Source organism: Amblyomma mixtum, chromosome 7 (assembly GCF_055824585.1).
Source record: "Amblyomma mixtum isolate Tamu chromosome 7, ASM5582458v1, whole genome shotgun sequence".
Classification (NCBI taxonomy): domain Eukaryota; kingdom Metazoa; phylum Arthropoda; class Arachnida; order Ixodida; family Ixodidae; genus Amblyomma; species Amblyomma mixtum.
Window position 1 is genome coordinate 93,953,402 of NC_143018.1, and position 19,816 is coordinate 93,973,217.

A 19,816-nucleotide genomic window follows, 5' to 3' on the forward strand; every position below is an offset into this window, starting at 1 on the left:
CGTGCTGGCCTGAAACCATTAACGTAGTTCTGCAATGGGCTTACCTCTTTCGGAAGTTCGGTGTACTCGATATCACGCTCTAAAGCGACCATTATTTGCGTCATTCCCAGGTAGGTGATGCACAGTATGGACATTGTCATTGGAATCTGGTGAACGAGAGATCGGACAAGCAAGAAGTGGGCGTGTGGTACAGAAATCGAGGACATTTTACTATTGTACAGAAGCGTACATAAGTGAACAGAGCTGGATATTTTTTTTTTCAAGTGAAATTACGACATCCCTATCGGAAATGAAGAGACATTGTTTGTCCACAGGAAAGCCCACCATGGTCCACTTCCAGTACGCACATACTATTGCTGGAAATTTCAATTAGGCAACGCGTGAAAAATATTCAAGGACACTTCCACTTGTCCTTCGTAATCACTAAGCCAGAAAATCGTTTTTTCTTCCAACATGACGTCACTAATGGACCGGCTTTAATGACGTGATCGCAGCATTGCGGATGCGTCTTCCATAACGCTTAGAGTTTTCGTGCCAACCTTACTGGCTTCGTTCTGAATTTAGAAATCACTCAACTTATTTTCTTCATTTCCATGCAGAGACTCTTGTAACATGTAAAAAACTTGCTATTTCTCCAAGAGATGACAGTGCCCAGTCACTTTGGTAGTTCTTACAATAGAAGACGTGCAGGTATCATAGAAGGAATCCCGCACAAAAACTCATTTACGGTGTTAAGGATAAGACATCTGCAGCATGATTGCCTATCATTCCATAGCTGTGCCCAAGAATGCACTAAAACTGTTCTCTACTGTCATTATTAGCAGGATGCGGAACTACTCAGACAAAAACAAAGCGTCTTCCAAGGCTCAAAAATGGTTTAAACGTTTTCCATTATGGACATCCCACCCGCGCGAGTTGTACATATGTTAATTTGCAAATGAAACACTTGTATATAGTTCCTCACTCACCCCTATCCTTTCTCGCTGTCCCCTGACCACTTTCATTTCATTCCTCGGGTCCGCCTGCTATTCCTCCATTTCCACTGCCCCAGCTCAGGTCCTTCCCGTAGCGATGGCAGATGCCGTGGATAGCAAAAATCTTTTCCTTCCTTTCTAGTGTTATTTTGAATAAACCTTTACTACTACTGCTACCTCAACGATGGAAAAGTCAGCACATTTCACCCCCTCCTGAGCAATAAACATGAATCATAACTGTATTCTGCCTTTCACAGATCCACCGCTGTCGCCGTGGAGGCACTCACCGACAGCGAGGAGTTGAGTGCTAGCCCGATGCTGCTCGAGTGGGACGCGTCTCTGGTTTCGCCGGCGCCGACGACCACGGTGAAGATCAACGTGGCCAGTACAATGGTCTGGCTGCAACCTACGGCGAACGTCCTCGTCATTCGGCTGCACGTCACGGAGGCGAGCGAGACACGAAGGTTCTGGTCGGCCAGGCGGCAGAAGCGCTCGTAAAAGCGCTCCGTCATGCCGAACACCCTCACGATGGTGAGAGAGTCGATACTCTCCGTCACATGCTGTAGCATCCGCGAGAAGTGCGCGCTCTTCACGAAGCGCGTCGCGTTGACAGCACGCGTCAGCACACCCTGCATAAAAGAAGAAAACGTGAATGCACTGGCAACAGCGAGGCTAACGTATTTATGTCATGGTTTAACAAACTGCAGTAAACTAGAGGTGTTCCGGATTCAACAGTGGGAGATGCGGCCTTGGAAGTGCCTCGGATTCAACAGTGGGACATGCGGAAACTAGAAGTGTGCAGGATTCAACAGAGGGAGGTGCGGCAACTAGAAGTCTGCCGGGTTCAACAGTGGGAGGTACGGACAGGGAAGGGTGTCGGATTTAACAGTGGAAGGTGCGGAAACTAGAAGTGTGCCGGATTCAACAGTGGGAGGTGTGGAAACTGGAATTGTGCCGCATTCAACAATGGGAGGTGCGGCACTGGAAGATTGTCAGATTCATCAGAGAGAGGTGCGGGAACTAGAAGTCTGCAGGATTCAACACAGGGACGTGAGGAAACTAGAAGTCTGCCGGGTTCAACAGTGGGAGGTTACAGACAGGGAAAGATGTCGGATTAAACAGTGCCAGGTGTGGCAACTAGATGTGCGTGATTCAACAGTGGGAGGTGCAGCACTGGACGCGCGTCCTATTGAACAGTGGAAGGTGCGGCACTCGAAGTGTGTCAGATTCAACAGTGGAGGTGCGGGAACTAGAAGTGTGCTGGATTCGACAGTGGGAGGTGCGGACACTGGAAGTGTGTCGGATCTAACAATGGGAGGCGCGGCACTAGAAGTGTGTCGAATCCAACAATGGGAGGCGCGGCACTGGAAATGTGTCGGATTAAACAGTGGGAGTACGTTTGCCCCTGTAGACGAGACCAGGATAGAAATGTATTCGTCTGTCCCTTCCTCGCAATCTCCTTAGCTTCATGATGCGCAGCGCGGCTGAAGCCGTATGTGCAAGGTGGGCAATTTCCGCTTCGAGCCACACCCCACCTTTCATCTCCTGATTATGTGCACCGCTTGGCAATGCGACAGAGCGACGAAAAACGGAGTGCTTCGAGCTGCACTTCTCTCCGCCTTTTCTCTGCTGATAAGATCTTCCGCATCGCAACGCTTAGCGCGAGCGAGCCTGAGCGCCTGTCTCACATCGTGCCTTTCAATTACTACGTCACCCCAACTAGCACAGGTGATTGCCTTAATATTGGAAATGGATGCTTTCACGGTGGTTTTTTCTAGGCCCAACCTTTGTCAGTACATTTTCAGCATGGGGCCAATTAGCTGCTTTGCTGGGGCGATATACAGTGGGATTTTCCTCTTCTATAGAAGGCCTGGTGTTCTATAGGGGCTTTGGAACACGTCGCCGGCCAAAAATATGACATTTATGTCTTAGTTTGAGTCCCTAAATGTGACTGTTGCCAGTAAGGAGACTTTTTCTTGTCAGTTTAAGTTGACCTCGTGATGGCTTAGGTGTGTGCATGGTCCTGTTGCTTTAGAGCCAAGATAAGGAGCCCAAAAGAATTATTTGAATTTTAGCGCCACCTTTTATAGGGATTATGTTTAGCAAGAAAATAACAGTGATTCCGCATGTGTAAAGGGGTACAGTCACGTGTTCGGGGCTTAACCGGTCATGTGACTACAGAAAACTTCAATTTTTTTTTTCAAATTGATAGGACGGTTACCTCTGGTCAACCCGAGATTCAGCGACAGCTGTTACGCTATTTGGGCTTTACGATATGCTGTGGCAGAGAATGAGAGAGCGGCCTGACATATTTAGGGCGCTCTTTTAGTTTCACACGCATAGTAGTTTTTCTTATATGTCTGCCCTCCAGAGTGTCCATCAGTCTTGCAGCGCAGCGCCGCCGATGATCTTCTCGGAAGGCGCTTTTCGCAGCAGCTGTCGAAGATGGACCGTGCTACATTCTGGCGCTCTCGCTATACCCTTCCCCCTCCTTCAATGGTAACCACGTTTCGGATAGTTGCCGTGATGCGCACCCCCCCCCCCCCCCCCCTTTCATTGTCGCCGTAACCTCCTCTCGTCGTATGCCCTTCTATGGCAACCGTTATCCTACTTCTAGTGTAACTACCCTTCGGTCGGTCCCCTTTGCAACCAGTTGCACCTTCTCACGCTATCGCCACACTGTCCTCCCTCTTCTCCGGTTGGGGATTTCTCCGCTCTGGCCACAACCTCCTCCTTCCACTCGAACCACCTTCCGGAAGACGACGCACTACTACGACGCGAAAACCAGGAACCTAACAGCTGTCGCTGAAAAATGCTTAGGCCCCTCTTAGTACCAGGTTGCTGCAGCATAGGGGATACAATGTTAAGGAAAAAAATATCTTAATTTGCAATAAACACTTGCGATATTTAAATGTGATTCCATTTTTTTGAGGGTCCAAAAAAAAACTTCTGAACTGACATATATACTGGTTCTGGTATTCTATTCCAGAATCTTAAAGTAATGATGAGAACGTTAGTTACTTCTAAAGAGCTGTCAGAAACCGTTATTTTTCAAATTTTGTGTTTTTTCCATAAGTCGTTTAATATCAGATTTAGGCCTAATTTTCTCCGACCGTATGCCTCCCACTGCAGCTTATGTTTATGTTGGTGCTGGTACCTTCTGTCAAATACGGATAAGAAAAGTCTTGCTCCTGTGTTATACGTTTTTTTACGTTTATTTGTCTCTATTCGTGAAGCGTGGTCCACAGCATAAGCGTATTTGAGCCTCAATCAAACCTGCTATGAAATAAGCTATTGATATCAACCTAGAGAGGAACTTGGCCCTAGTTTTCCTAATAACGCTTTAGGTTCGGATGTCATTTGCAACAATGCATTGAAGTTGTCTCAGAATGAAACCTGATTTTTTCACTCTAATAATTGCAGCGTTACATTATATTTTATGCCATGCTGAGCATTGAATGTGCCTTTTTATGGGTTAGGGAAACGGGAATGCAGATTTAATGCTGAACTTGATATTCGATGTTGAGCACCATACAAAAACACTTCATCCATTACTCGCCTCAACAAAGGGTCATGATGCATGCATAAATGTATCACCTGATAACGCAAGACTAAATATTTATATTCCTTGTGAACTGGCTTAATTAAAATATTTATTAACGCACTTATTAAACACATTACCTTGTTTCGCAATCGGTCAAGTGATTAGGTCGCAACTCGCCCCTTTCACGATGACGTAAATTGTTGCGAACGACGTGGTGTTCGCTCAGGCCATTAACAGTCAACGTTATAATATGAGTCAGCAAATGTACCACTAAATATACGGTCCAAGAACAAAAATTTCGTGTTGTTTAGCTCAGTTTTAATGGAATATCGTTTAGCCTGCCGTATTAAAAAAAAAGACCTGGTCTCTTCGCAACGAAATGCCCATATCGGTCGAGAGGGACATTACGTCATCAGCACTTCCAGCTTTGAAAATCTTGGAACTAGGAGGTCCAAGCACCTTACATTGGGTCGGAATATGAGGTTATACTAACCAGACCCTCTCTTTTACCTTAATCCGCCCACTCATCTCCAACAAGATCACTCAGCCAATGCACATTATTCGGCTCACTAATCCCTCTTAATCCACCTACTACTAGATCTTAATTCGTTTTCAGGGGTGGTCCATGTTAAAAATCTGGAGGATCCTTTCAAATGCTCATGTTTGTGTGGGCCACCTCCTACATGCAATCTAATTTTCCCGTTTGTAGTTTTAAGGTGAAAGCCCTTCATGCCTCATTGTTGTCGACGGAAGGCTGTCAGCAGAAGCTTGTCAGCAGAGGTGAGGTCTATCGAGATATGTGAGATAGTTACTGAGTAATTTCCTTTCCCCAAATACAACTTTCATTCTCTTCATTACGGCCCCTCTTTCTTCTTTCACTCCCACTTCCTCCCTTCCTGTACGGCGCAGTTGAGGTGTCCACTAGGATGAGAGAGAATTACTGCGCCATTTTCTTTCCTCAAAACGCGTTCGTTCAAAACGCAAGGCATCGTGACATTTCCGTGGACTCCCTGGCAGCGCTACAACACGCTGTGGCGTCCCACTCCTAAAGGCGAAACTTAAGCGTCATTGATTAGCAGTTACTTAGTATTTAGTGATTAATCAGTAATTAGTCATTAATTAGTAATTTGTCATTACGTAGTCATTAATACTTAACTACATGTGACGTCATCCAGTCGTGACGTCAGCAGTGCCACAGAGGCAGTCAAAGTGGTGCGGAAAACGCTTTCGCCTCTGCGCACTTCAGACAGTCAAAGTGCCCCCTGAATTAATCTTTCATGGGGAACGAAAATACCGCGGAGTATGACGCACCAGGCCGATGGAGAAAACGATGAGCATGACGACGCCCACTACTATGACGGCGAGACTCTCGGTGCCGATGACAGCGAGTCGAGAAAGGGCGACCAGGGTGTTCTGGATCGTCTGGCGGCCGAGCGCCGCCATGCGGCTGTCCACGTCGTTGAGGTCCGCGGTGAAGCGGTTGAGGATCCTGCCCCTCGGAGTAGCGTCGAAGAAGGACACCGGACTGAAGAGCACGTGCTCGAGCATGCCGTGATGCAGGACACGCGACATCCGGTTCATGGCGTAGGCGAGAAACGTGTTCCCCGCCATGCGTGCGACCACTGCGAAATGAGACGTTTAAGAAAGTCAGCGACAGTGGCAATGAGATTGAGGATTTTAAGGCAAAAGCCTTCAATGCCTCATCGTTGTCGACAGAAGGCTCTCAGCAGTGGTGTCACGCTTTTCGGTTGGTCAAAATGATTATGACGTCAGAGTTCGCGGATTCGAAGTAATGAGGTCACCCACGGATTCTAGACGCCCCCTTTGGAGCAGACGACAACTAATAAAAAATAGTTGTCGTCCGCTCCGACAGGAGGCGTAAGGCGTCCGTGAGTGACTGCTCTGCATACCTGATCACTGCGTACAGAGCCATGAATACAACCGAACTCATCGAAGCAGAGAGAGAGTCGTGCTAAAGAAGCAGTCAAAGCCGGTAGTCAAAGTGTATAGTTGTAATGTGCAGTCAGAGTGTGTAGTCAAATAAAGCACTAGTACAGCACAAACAGTCTCGCAGTAAATGCCAAACAGTGCGCCAGGAAAGGCTTTCGCCTTGCAGCACTTTAGAGAGTCAAAGTGCCCCCTGAATCTTTTTGTGCCGAAAGCGACCTTTTAGAGATCGTTCTTAATAAATGGTAACAACAAATATTCGTAGTTTTGAGCTTTGAGTTTATCACATCGTATTAAAATTGCTGCACAAATTATAGACAGCAGGGGGTTCGATAGTCTAAATTGCAAATTGGTACAGCAGAAGAAAGTCAGTTGAATTACAAGAGAGCACTGGAAATTGAATAGAAAAAGATTGACTCATAGGTTCCTTTGTCACCACAACGCAGTCGGCAAGTACAATAATCGTGCAACTTTCAGTATTGTAATTCTGTATGGTCCGGCGTCAAGTAAAGCACGCACCCTCCCTTTGGGACGCAAAACTCGGCGGCAAAAGAGAACCAAAACCGTCACGACCCAGTTCCTCAACGCGCTGCTAGATGGTGCTGCTGCTGCTCGACCACCCAATCACGTGACCACGACCGCTTTCGGAGGCTGCATATTTCCTTTTTGTGTACGAAAGCTTACCGTACGTTATGCCTCGGAGCACCTTGTCTCAATAGTGTTCCGGTGTTCGCAGACTGTGTGCTCTCAGGCGTGAATTATCGGAGGCAATGGGTACGCGCATATGTTCACTGCGGCCTCGTAACTGGAAATGATCGGCTGCGCCGAGGAACACGTTGCTTGGACACATAAGCTCAATGCGACGTCGGCCGGAAATGTGTGCACTCTTCACGTCTGCAAAATTATGACCACGCTGCGATTAAAAAAAAAAAAACGAAAGACGTTCCGTAGAAAACCGTTCGCGAAACTTGCAGAGGCTCGTGGATTACTGTACACGCGACAACGGGAGTAACGGAATCCGGTGTCAACTGAAATGAAGCTTGAAAGCACAAGCTGATGGGCGAGTTGGTTATTCATTGTTTGATTTGAAGCAGCGCAAGGCCAAAAGCCAAAGAAGAGAGCAGAGAAAGAAACGGACGACACAGCGCTGAACTAACAACTGACATTTATTTCGCACGCTGCACGTATAAATACATTCAGGCACCAAAAAGAAAACAAAGCAAAGAGCTCATTCATGCACTGGGATTCTGCACGCCAACACAAGCTAAGATGTGCGATTCAGGAAGCGAAGTTCTTTTTGAGATAAAGACACTGATGGAGCGCTTACACATGTGTCACCATACGTCTTGATGTTCGAAGCCTCGATTATTTCACGGCACAGCTTGTCTCTGTTCCTATCCACAACTCTGCAAGATTCAAACTGTGGGGTGCACTCGCACTGACGGCAGTGCATGCTGAGGTTACGGGACTCTTTATTATCAACATTGTTGCGGTGCTGCCTAAGCCTATCATTTAAGCACTGTCCTGTCTGACCAATATAAAACCTATTACAAGTGAGACGAATAGATTACACGACATTTTTGTTACCTGGATTGTTGACACGCATGTGTCAACAATCCAGGTAAAACTATCCCCGTTTGCCCGAAGAATCATGAGTGCAAATTCGTGAAGTGTCAAAAAAATGTCGTGTATTCTATTCCTCTCACTTGTAATAGGTTTTATATTGGTCAGACAGGACAGTGCTTAAATGATAGGCTTAGGCAGCACCGCAACAATGTTGACAATAAAGAGTCCCGTAACCTCAGCATGCACTGCCGTGAGTGCGAGTGCACCCCACAGTTTGAATCTTGCAGAGTTGTGGATAGGAACAGAGACAAGCTGTGCCGTGAAATAATCGAGGCTTCGAACATCAAGACGTATGGTGACACATGTGTAAGCGCTCCATCAGTGTCTTTATCTCAAAAAGAACTTCGCTTCCTGAATCGCACATCTTAGCTTGTGTTGGCGTGCAGAATCCCAGTGCATGAATGAGCTCTTTGCTTTGTTTTCTTTTTGGTGCCTGAATGTATTTATACGTGCAGCGTGCCAAATAAATGTCAGTTGTTAGTTCAGCGCTGTGTCGTCCGTTTCTTTCTCTGCTCTCTTCTTTGGCTTTTGGCCTTGCGCTGCTTCAAATCAAACTGAAATAGAACGCCTGAAAGGCCCGACTATTGCCCGTGGATATCGCTGCAGCTGCATTCCGAACCGCTGTTGCCAACTATCTACAGGCCGCCGAAAGACGTTCTGCCAGGGGCTACCAGCTGAATAGCAGGGCAAGCTGTTGCAGTTCTATCGTTTCGCCAACGCGCGTCGGCGAGAATGCGGGAACGGTCGGCCGTAGGCCACAAATGCGGATCCAGCCCTGCCTGCGTAGGCGTTTCACAGGGTTCCACTGAGGAGAAGGAAGCTAGAAGCGTCACTCGGCTAAAATGTACGGTGATGCTGTGCGTCGCTTGTGATGTTAATAACAGCCTGTACCACACATGGCGCTAAAGAGCAAAGCTGGATCTCCCTAAGGAAAAGTTTCACGAAGGCATCTTGGTCCGTTTTCAAAGCACGGGTTGAATTTCATACGAAATGTTCCTTGACTGGATAGAGTCTGTGGCAGTACCGACCTGGAGGGCTACTGCGACCAGGGCCTTTCTCGTCCTGGACAGTTTTCGGAGATGCTTGACTGACCGCTTCAAGGCGTGACTTCCTGATGCGCGCCCAGATTTGGTTATAATCCCTTGGAACATTCACTTTGAAAGTGAATTTTAGAGGCTCCTACCATGCCCAACATTCCCGGATAAAAATTTTGAAAATTGGAAAATTGTACGATCCTGTTATCGAAATATTGAAGGTCCATTGTTGTAATATGCATAAAAATCTTTCGCTTAGAGTGTTTCCATCGGTCGCATCGAACAGTTAGGACTGCCATTAAAAACCGGTGGAGAACGACTTGATCCGATCGAGAACGCCGTTGGGTGATCTGCGGATATATTTATTGTTATAGTCAATCTTACATTGCAGTTCACGATCTAACGAAACCCGATTTTACGAAGCTCCCGATCTAACGAACAAATTTTGATTCCCCGGAAACTACCTATATCTTTCAATGTTCTCATCAACCGAAATTGTTCTAATAAACTACCTTGGCTTCGAATCCGCTTTACCAGGTGGCGCTTTCGTTCACAAATGCTTCGGGACGCCTTCACGGGCTTCTTATTCGCGCAGGCACGGGTTTTCGGCAAATACGATGCCACGGTAGCTTTTGGCCGCCGCTACGCTACGATTTTATATTTCGAAGGGCCGAAAAATGCCATTCTCAATTTTACGAATTTCCCGATTTAACGAAATAAAAACTTCGTTATATCTAGTTTTAACTGCATATAAAAAATTGCGTTAATAAAAAGTTTCTCGCTCAAAAATACTTCAGTCCAGAATTGTTGGGTATGGCTCAGTGGAGGGCCGAGGGCTCCCATGAAACGACGCCGATTAGGCGACTTAAGAGGGGATGTTTCTTACAGGTCCGGCGTTGATTTCGAAGGCGTTGCATGTGTTGTCGGCCAATCTGGTCTCAAATAGTTGTAAGGCGACCGGCATTAAAAACGCCGTGGGTGGCACGGAAAATGCCAATCTTTTGGAGCGCGGTGATGAAGCTAGGTAATGGGAGAGCAGTGAGAGAGAAAGCGGCTAGGAGTAGTGAATAGGAATGTTCGTAACTTTTCACCAGCTGCTCCATTATATGCAAAAGTCGCAGCAGCGATTAATTGTTTTTACAGAATTTCTGTGACGCATGAAGAACTGAAGAATCGATTGGTGGGCGAGTTGGTACATGACTAGATGATATAAAGCGCAAAAGGGACCGGACGAACGAAGAAACAACCCAACAACCCAACAAGCGCCTTGTCTGTGTTGTTTCTCCGTTCGTCCTGTCCCTGTTGCGCTTTGTATAATCTAGTTATGAAGAACTGATTAGTGTAACACGCACCAGGGCGAAATTGGGAAAAAAGTGGCGGTGTTACACTGGTAAATACGGCAGATACAAATAAAGGAAGAAATACTCAAACTATTGTTTGTCTTAGCAACTTTGCCTGTGTTGCTTGTAGGGCCCATGCAGCCTGCTTTGGTTAGCCTTCCGTTAATCCGCCTTTGTGGCTAGCTTATCGTTACTGACGCAGCGTTCACCAGCTTCAAGCATAGGCTTGTTAAAAGCACTCCAGTATCCAACGCGGCCGTATTTAGCTAATCGCAAAACCTTTTCATGCAGTGCAAATGGGAAAAGTGATTTGACGTTGTTCTTACCCGGCGCACGGAGGTAAAGAACGAAAGCAAACTTTTTGGATCCTACGCGCGGAATATGGGGAGCAATTTTGAACCCTCAGAATATCTTGCGCTCACAGCACACGGCAACCGGCTTGTTCCATGCAGGTTTTCAAGACTACACTGAAACCAAATTTTAAAGGGCTGTAACTGCTGTAAGCCAGCCAAGTTTAAATGGCGAAACCAAAGCAATTTTAACAGCTGTTGGCGTTGCGGTCACATATGCATTTATAACGCATTTACATTGACTTGCATAGCTCCATTGAAAATGAAGAACTGTCAAAATCCAAAGCCACCCTATTAAGCCACCCAGCTGGTCTCTTTCAGCTGTATTTCTGGGAAATAACAGCACACCGGTAAGCTTCAATTTTCGCTTTACCGAAGATAAAATATTATGTACTTAGTACATTATTCGTGTGTGAAACTGTTCACAAATGGAACTGATAAAATTAAATGTAATCCTATGACTGTGACTATAAAATAGATTAACAGTTGTTAAAAACAGTCACTTCAGTCACCGATTATATTGCCGTTATTGGCTACCGCTTTTCTTGTGGCTTTTTTTATTGGTCACCACTTTTCTGTGTTGTGTTTTCTATAAGCACTGAGGGAGCTAAAGCCAGCACCGAATTCAAAGTGACCGTATGCGTGCTTTTTACCATTGACTGCCCCTCTCTTTTTCCACCCTTAGATTTTACCCCGCTGTGGGTATTTAAAGAGAAATACTTGAAATGAAATAAGTGGTTCGAGAGCAATCGTGCACATGCAAGCCACTGTGTGCAGACTGATTCAGGCAGCATTTGCAATGGATCGCACCAACGCGCGGATTAAATGCAACACCTCAGTGGTGTTGGCGCTCGGTGGTTACGGCGCTCGGCTGCTGACACGAAAGACGCGGGTTCGATCCCTGCCGCGGCGGCCGAATTTCGATGGAGGCGAAATTCTAGAGGCCCGTGTGCTGTACGATGTCAGTGCGCGTTAAAGAACCCCAGGTGGTCGAAATTTCCGGAGCCCTTCACTGCGGCGTCCCTCATAGCCTAAGTCGTTTTGGGACGTTAAACCCCAATAAACCAAAGCAACACCGTTTCCTGCAGGCACCGTAAGTACAATCAAGGAAGTCGCTTCCCTCACCAGCGCCGATGCACAGAGCGACCAGTCCCTGGATCCAGCTGGGGTCGTACGGATTACTGTCGCTGCCCGTGCTACTGGCGTCGGTCCAGTCCTTAATCCACACCAGCTGCCAGGAGGCGGCCACTGCGCTCGCCGCCAGACACAGCGCACCCGGCCAAAGCCACAGGCCGCACATTTTCACCGTGGTCCAAACCACCTCCGTGGCGCTCTGCAGAACAGAACGAAGGTACTGGTTTCACATTTAACCGTTTTTGAGCGTTTATCGCACGATACGCCCACAAAGAAAGAATATAAATGTGGCGCTACCAAGAGGGCATTCCATTGCTCGCTGGCACAGCCTGAAGTGCACATACTGCCTTTTCACTAAAAAAAAAAACAGAGGACGTTTCAGCTAAGGCAGAAATTAAAAAAAAATGCTTTTTGGATGAGAAGAATGCCTTATTCGGCATAGCATTGTCAGCAGTGGAGTGCTACAGAATGCGGCTAGCACGTGTTAACTAGCTGGCTGGTCAACTGAGATTAAATATTAAACTATTAAATACAACAGTTACAACAGTTTGTCTCCTCATTTATTGAGAAGTTTGTAGTCCACTATAAGTAATTTCCCTATAAATTATAGAATTTAGTAAACAGAATTTTTGTTGGCACTGGAGCATAAAAAATTTTGAGGCCGCGCATGGATGAAACCGAAACCTAACTGGCCGGCGAGGGTCTTATCCACACCTACGAACACGACAACAGAGCCAGTGTCGCATGGTCTTTTCGCAATGCCGGCGTAGGAGTTAGCCATGAAGGAGAAAACTTAAGGACATTTATAGCGTATAGCGTTAACCTTGAAGCCTATAAAAAAAGTAAAAAGGAGTGACAGCACACTATCCAACTACGTGATAGCGTACGGTGATATCCATCCCCGCTGTGCGAGCGGATGCGCGTACCAGCGCGACAAACTGACTGCATACCAACCTTGCTAGAAACACCCGCTTCATGGGCCGCGCTGACGCGCGAACAAAAACATAGCGACATTAAAACGTGAGGGACTGATTCGTAGAGCGAAAAGCATGCAGGGGAGGAGCGGCTTCGTGAACACTTAGCTAGCGAAGACTGGCCGTGTGACGTCACGCTCCCTCCTGAGTTATTTTTTTTTTCATACTTAGAGCTAGCGAATCGGACAAGAGTACATGGCAGGCTGCCAACTGTGTGACGCCCGCTAGTATGCGTGGCTGGCGCTGGCCGAGAGATTATTAGAGCGAAAGCTCTATTACTACACGTCTCCCAAGGTCAATCTTGATGCGCGTTTGACCTTGTAGCCCCGGAGCGCACGCATACCACGTGACTCGCCAAGCAGAGGCGCACCTTCGCGCGCTCGCCGGTTCCGCCGTTGCGATACCACGTGGTTAGGAGAGGGAGCCTGGGAGAGGCGCAGCTGTGCGCTAGCCGGCTTCGCCGTTGTGATACCACGTGACTTGGCGAAGGTGCAATAGTTGCCATGTTGGCAGTTTCTCCTTCTGTTTCGCCAAGTATAAGGCGTGCGCCGGAGCGAGTGTGTGAACTCTACGGTGTCACCGTCAAGCCGCGTCCGATAGTCCAGTCGATATAGCTCGCCGAGGAGGTATACTGCAGATGACGCGAGCTAGACAAGCCGCTGAAGCCGAGGAGGAACGAGAAGCTAGACTTGCGAAGGAACGAAAGAAAGCTTTCGCTCAGTGTAACTAAGTTTAGAAGAGTTAAACCTCAACAAATATTTGTTTCACCCGAGCGCGGCGCCAAAATTTCTAGGACTGCAGCGATGATGAGAACGATACGCAGTTGCGAACATGTAAAATTGATATTGATATTACTTACGGTGGGCTACATGCCACCGACTAAGAGTGGAGCCTAACTACAATAGTCAAAAACTTCAATATGCGATATTACTTACCCAGCCTGCTGGCTAACGCGTCTTAGCTGCACTCTTATTCCCACCAAAAGTGGCAATGCTCTGCCGATGAAAGCGCTCTTTTCAATCATATTCCTATATGAAAAATTGTTCACCGTCGTAGGTGAGACACCTTCTATGATCAGAACACTGGAAAGCGCCATCATTGGCAGCCAGGGCTTGATGAGTACAGGATTAAGGCCTCTCTGACAGGACTTATTAATTTCCCTCTTTGACCAGCCAGGGTAAGCCTGTGCGAACTAACTTCCAAATCTCCTGTTCCCACCAAACACCTCCCTGTCCTCCAGTGTAGTTGCCTTCAGATCACTCTGCTACGAGCTTCAGATTATTGGTGATCGCTTCTACGCACTGTATTGCCCCTCAGATCAATTTCTCGCTTGTGATTTCGTCTAATATGCCACTGAGTAGGACGCAGTTATTACTTGAACACATACGTCGCGAGAGCAAGGTTTCGTAGGCCGCCCTCGCAGGAAGAAGGCAGCAGACAGGCATTGACGAAGGCCGACGAAGGTACGCACGGACATCTTGCCGCGAGGCACGGAAATATTTGGCAGCAAAATTCGATTAGGTGAGAATGCAAAACAATAGTTCATATCAGAAAAAAAGTTAATGAAGGAAATTTAGTGCAACAGACTCCTACCTTCGTGGATACATTTTTTTCCTCCTTGATCATCTTTCCTTTGGACTGGTCTTCATTGTCAGCGCAGGCTTCTGTGCTGCAAAGATGGCGAAGTAAGTTTCACCTGCGTACATTGAGGCGAAAGTGTCTGGGATGCTATAGTACGAGGAATAATTGCAATATAGTTTATTTAGGCTGTACATTCTACCGCAGTTGTCTGCTCCCGGTGTTCTCTCAGTGCTAAATGTCTGGACGGAAAACTCCTTTCAACACAGCGGCTTTGGGGATGACACGTCCTATATTAGCTGCTGTAACCCAGCTTCAGTTAGATCACTATTATGGTTTGACTCTACTGCGAGAAAACGACGAGGGCGTAATGAGCTCTTGAGCTCCGCCTCAAAGGTATGACGGGATAGCTAATGGGTTAATGCCAATATATGCAGAAATGGGCATTGTGTACTTAGCATTCACAGACCCCCGGGAGTCCTCATACCATTCCTGGTGCAGCGATTAAGCGATGCGCCACACTGCTCTGCGATGGCAGGTGCTGCCACCTGTGGGATTTGTGCGATCCAGGTCGCTCTTCCAAGCAACCTCTCGCGACCAATCATTCTTGTCGGGAGGTTGTGATGGCAACACAAGGTCACATGACCAGCCCATTTTTCCGCCATGGTAGGCTGCGTGAGGCAGAGTAAAATCTTGTACTTCACGTTGGCCATAGAATGGCCACCTGCCTATACCTCAGCCGCTTTGCCCCTCACATCTCTGACGACGACGGCAGATTTTCTGCAGAACGGGCTCCTTAATGATAACGCGTTAAAAATTGGCAGTGTTTACTCTTTATGGCGTAAATTGCTGAACTCAGTGAAATCCCAACACCGTCTGGCCACTGATCTCCGTGCTCGCTACAGTGCTGCAGCCATGGAGGAAGAAAAACTAGGAGGGACCATGACGTCACAATCTTGAAGCCTAGTCATAAAAAATATAATGGAAAGCATCATGGGAAATAGGCCCTCACGTGACAAGGCAGCTGGATTTCGGTTTCGGTTTCGCTCTCGCTGTACGAGCAACTACGCGACCATCTGCTTGCGTTCACTGACGGCTCCGTGGTGAGCGCAAACTGCTCGCTCGCCGCAGCGGCCACCATCCCCGAGCGACGCGTGCGCTGACTGCGGCGCAGTGGAGACACTTGGAGCACATGCTCCTTCGCTGTGCCGCTTCTGCAGTGGCTCGTCGCGAGATTCTCGCGGCCTGCAGGGCGCTGGGAATCATCCCGGACAGTCTCGAAGCGCTCCTGTGGCCGCGCGGCACTGCGCGCACCCGTGATATTCTAGCCTCTATACCCGTGACAGAACAGTGGTGAGCCTCTGTGCGTTCATCGAACAGGCGGGCTTGACTTCCCGCTCGCTCTTCGCCAGGTAGTGCACGCGTGACACGAACGCTCCGTGGGTGCTACCTCCGACGGTATACGCGGCCGGGCGCCCCACCCCGGCCGCTAGTGCAGTATGCCGCGCGCGCGATTAGTCCGAGACAGGACGCTACGAGCGCGCGGCTATGTATACATACAGTTTACTTCTTTTTGTAAGTGATTGTGCGCAGTGGCCGGGAGACCCCACGCAGGGGCAGACGTAAAGCCGCCGGCACTCTCTCTCGACAGCGAGAGAGAGAGAAATACTTCACTGCTGAATTTCACGTCGGAACCGCCTATGTGTGCGCGCGTATTCGGCACGACTTGTGCCTTGAGAATAGCGGAGAACGGAGGGCCCATGGGCGGGCCGAAGTCCGCCTGCCCGAGAAATAGAATCTTGCGCAGCGCGCGGGAGCGCTCGTTCAACACGTCCGTCCGCCGTCAGCGCTCTGGAAGCCGCTGCACCCTTTTTTAGAGGCTCGTTTCTTCGCCTACTCTCGAGTTCTCCGCTCATAGCATGCGCTGAAATAAACGCTCCGTATGTGTGTATAACGACGAAAGGAATTCCTCTCCATTCTCTTTATGAACTACAGTTGAACAGTGACGAGGTCGCGGCCGCACCCTTTGATGAAAAGTTTACCCGCAGTTTTCTACAGTGCACCCAAAAACTTAAGAGTGTAATCAACAGAGACGCGGAGCCTTCAGACAACCTCGAGCTCGGTACGCATTCCGCCAAAGCGCTGCGCTGCGCTACTTCGGAGCACGGACGTTCACTAAAAAGCACCGCTGGCTGGCAGTCTGGTAACTGTGGAGGAGGGCCTATTTCCCATGAGTCAGTGCGCAAAAGGGCCCTCGGCAGCGGCGTTAGAGGAGGATGGCTTGCAGAGGCTGAGCGCACTCCCTCCTAGTTTTTTTACCTCCATGGCTGCAGCTCTGCACCATCGCTGGCCTTTAAGCAGTAGGTCGTCCGGGCAATTCGCGCCAGGCATTTGAATGAAATGTGTGACGTAGCGTACGCCGTGCATCCCCAATGGAGCTCGGTGCTAGGCTGGCTTCTTTCTCCACCTTCGCAGTCCTAGTACGGCATATCACCACTTTCTTGAACGCCACTACCTCCTCGACCTTGCTCGCCGACTGTAGTGTTCGCTGCTTCTCGCACATTTGTTTTAAGGCGAATACCTTATGGGCGATGTCCCAGAAGATGGCGTCGCAACAACTATGGTCAACAGATTCCTGGAGCAGCTACCATTTGATCTCTAAAACGTTGGTGCCATGTTATGACCGGGTTGACGCGCCAGGTTAAGCGAGATGGCGGATCATATTGGGGTCCGCGTGTTGACGACAGCGATGGAACTGCCTCTTTAATGCAATGGTGGCCGGAGCATAACACTTTTTAATTATGCTTGCGTATAGTTTACAGTGTCCTTACATGGAGTGCAGAAACCTGCTCCATTAAGTAACTGAGCAAAGCAGGCGCTGACAGTGAGCGGCGTTACAATAGCAGACCACGTTCGATGACGAAGTGGAGCCTTCCATTCTACAGAGGCCCGTTACGTAGGGGAGCAATATCTCAAAACGCATAACCGCGCTGTTTAATTCAAGGTTTCACCATCTCATCAATACCTTGGCTCGCGCAATTCGCTCAGTTTCCCTCTTGGCTGAGTGCTATTCTTACTTGAGAGCCGGGTAACTTCGACGTGCATATCAAGGAGACTGCCCGTTTTCGTTAAAACCATGTATGGATAGTTCTAGTTGGCGTAAATTTATTGTATTTTGTTTAAACCGAAAAGTCCAGCCCTTACTTATAATGCAGTCTTACAGCTTTCGCTCCAAAACAATACGACACTCACGTTTTCTCCTGCTCAAGGGCAGTGATATCCGACAGACCGAGCCGAAGCGTAGCTGGCGCCCTATTGTCCTTGAGCAGTTCATCGGGCCGGCTGTACGAGACGCCGGTCTTGCCGCACATTAAGTACAGCTGGTCCGCATGCTTGAGCAGGTACCCTTGGTTGGTCACCAGGAGCCGCGTCTGCGCGAAATACCCAATTTTCACTTTCTTCATTCGGGGGTATTGCTATCGGAGGAGGAGGAGGAGGATATAGAAGAGGAAAGGCAGGGAGGTTAACCGAAATAATAATCGGTTTGCTACCCTACACGGGGGGAAGGGGGTGAGGGGATAAAAAAAGAAAGAGAAAGGAGAGTAACAGAAAATTGAAGTCACTATAAAACGTCACTGTTCGTTAAAGTCACAGCCTATCGTGCAGGCCAGAAGTTCTCAAGAAGCGGAGCAGTGCCTTGCAGGCCTTCTCCGCCGACGACCGCCGCGGCCAGTGGCCGAGAATCTTCATTTCCGTGAAAGGGCGTGTATCTAGGCGCTCCAGCGCACGGCTGAGAGACTGTCTTTCGGTGGTGTAGGCAGGGCAGTCACAAAGAATGTGGGTTATGGTCTCGTCATGCCCGCAGATGGAACATGCAGGACTATCAGCCATACCGATTAAGAATGAGTAGTGGTAGTGCTATCGAGTTCTCGTGTAGCGTACAGCATGTTGCAGGTGGGCGGGTGAGATTCAGAAGTTTGCGGGAATACGGTGGCCGCAACTGGCGAAGGACAGGGTTAATTGGAGAGACATGGGAGAGGCCTTTCCCCTGCAGTGGGTGTAGTCAGGCTGATGACGATGAGGCCTATTCGTGCTTAGAGTGTAGCCCATTGTCGGTTACCGTTTTTCTTGCATGTTTACAAGTGATAGTTTTTGGTTGACATAGCGCTAGTTATGTAGAGTTGATTAGCGCGAAACAAGAGGACTTGTTAAATGTACCTTTAGTCGTAATTATTAAACGGAGCAGTAAGCTTTAAAAAAATTAGGGAAACATTTTGCAATATTCTTAGAAAATATGCAGAGGAAGTCAAACACACAGAACAGCACAGGTTTGGGCGGTGTTTTCTAGGTGTTTGGGGTAAAGTGTAAGGTGGAGAGCGAATTATTTGTGACGTTGTGCATTACTAATGAAACCCCAAGATGACATGCGCTTCATAAAAGGACCGCCATTTATTGGAATCGTTTGTGGACTAAATTTGGAAAGGACATGACACATTGCTGAAATCGGTACACCATATTAAGCAGCCTTGTGCCAAGCGGCTCATGTATTAAATACCTCGTTATTCGCTATTGTTGAAGGCGGTGTCACCTCTTTATTACGAGGCTGAGAAGTGTTGTGGACAAAGCCTCCTACAAGGGGTATGAACCGCGGATTGCTACTGAAACTCTGCAAATTGGCTGCGTGAGCTAAAATAGATTTATTCGCATGTTCTTGCCCACGCAAAAGAATCAATATTTCATGAAGCCGGGTAGCCGCCGTTGTAACCAAAAATTATCAACGCCTGTAATGCCCAAGTGAACAGTTGCATTAACCATTAACACTTCGATGAGAGCGCACTCAACATCATGGCTTAATTTTACTTTTTTATGTTTGGCTGCTCACTTCCAATCCCTGTTTTCTGGCGCCAGGGCACGCTTAAAACACTTTCTAAACCTTAGTATAATGCGTGGAAGCAATGGTTAAAGTTAGGCTTAGTGGTAGCGTGGAGTATGTGCGTTCAGTATCTGGAAGCTGCACCTGGACTATATTAACCGTCGTAGTGGAGGGCTGAATGATTAATTTAGATAATATGGGGTTCATTGGCTCGCACTGATGTCTCACAGAAAGTGGCTGTTTTTGCATTTCGCCTCCATCTAAATGCGGCCGCCGTGGCAGGGATTCGATCCCTCAGACTGGGGCGTGCAGGCAAACGCCATACCCCAGCATCACAGCTAGTTGGCACAATATTGAAAATGTATTGGCAAAGGTCTGTCCTGGAAAGGGCCAGGGTGAAACCATCCACTTGCAGATATTGGGCCAGTTACCTCTGCGGCTT

The 19,816-nt window shown here is 48.1% G+C and overlaps 1 protein-coding gene across 1 annotated transcript in view; it reads right to left on the minus strand.

Moving 5' to 3' along the window:
- The window catches only part of LOC149336880 (ATP-binding cassette sub-family C member 2-like), a 108,161-nt gene that overhangs the window by 11,774 nt on the left and 76,571 nt on the right, over nucleotides 1-19,816 (minus strand). The window contains exons 17-22 of the mRNA XM_089553177.1: nucleotides 17,754-17,932; nucleotides 14,517-14,592; nucleotides 11,941-12,148; nucleotides 5,830-6,140; nucleotides 1,262-1,603; nucleotides 45-146 (exon numbers count right to left, since the gene is read on the minus strand). Coding sequence (XP_089409303.1) covers nucleotides 45-146; nucleotides 1,262-1,603; nucleotides 5,830-6,140; nucleotides 11,941-12,148; nucleotides 14,517-14,592; nucleotides 17,754-17,932 — 1,218 coding nt within the window. The remainder of the gene's footprint in view (nucleotides 1-44; nucleotides 147-1,261; nucleotides 1,604-5,829; nucleotides 6,141-11,940; nucleotides 12,149-14,516; nucleotides 14,593-17,753; nucleotides 17,933-19,816) is intronic.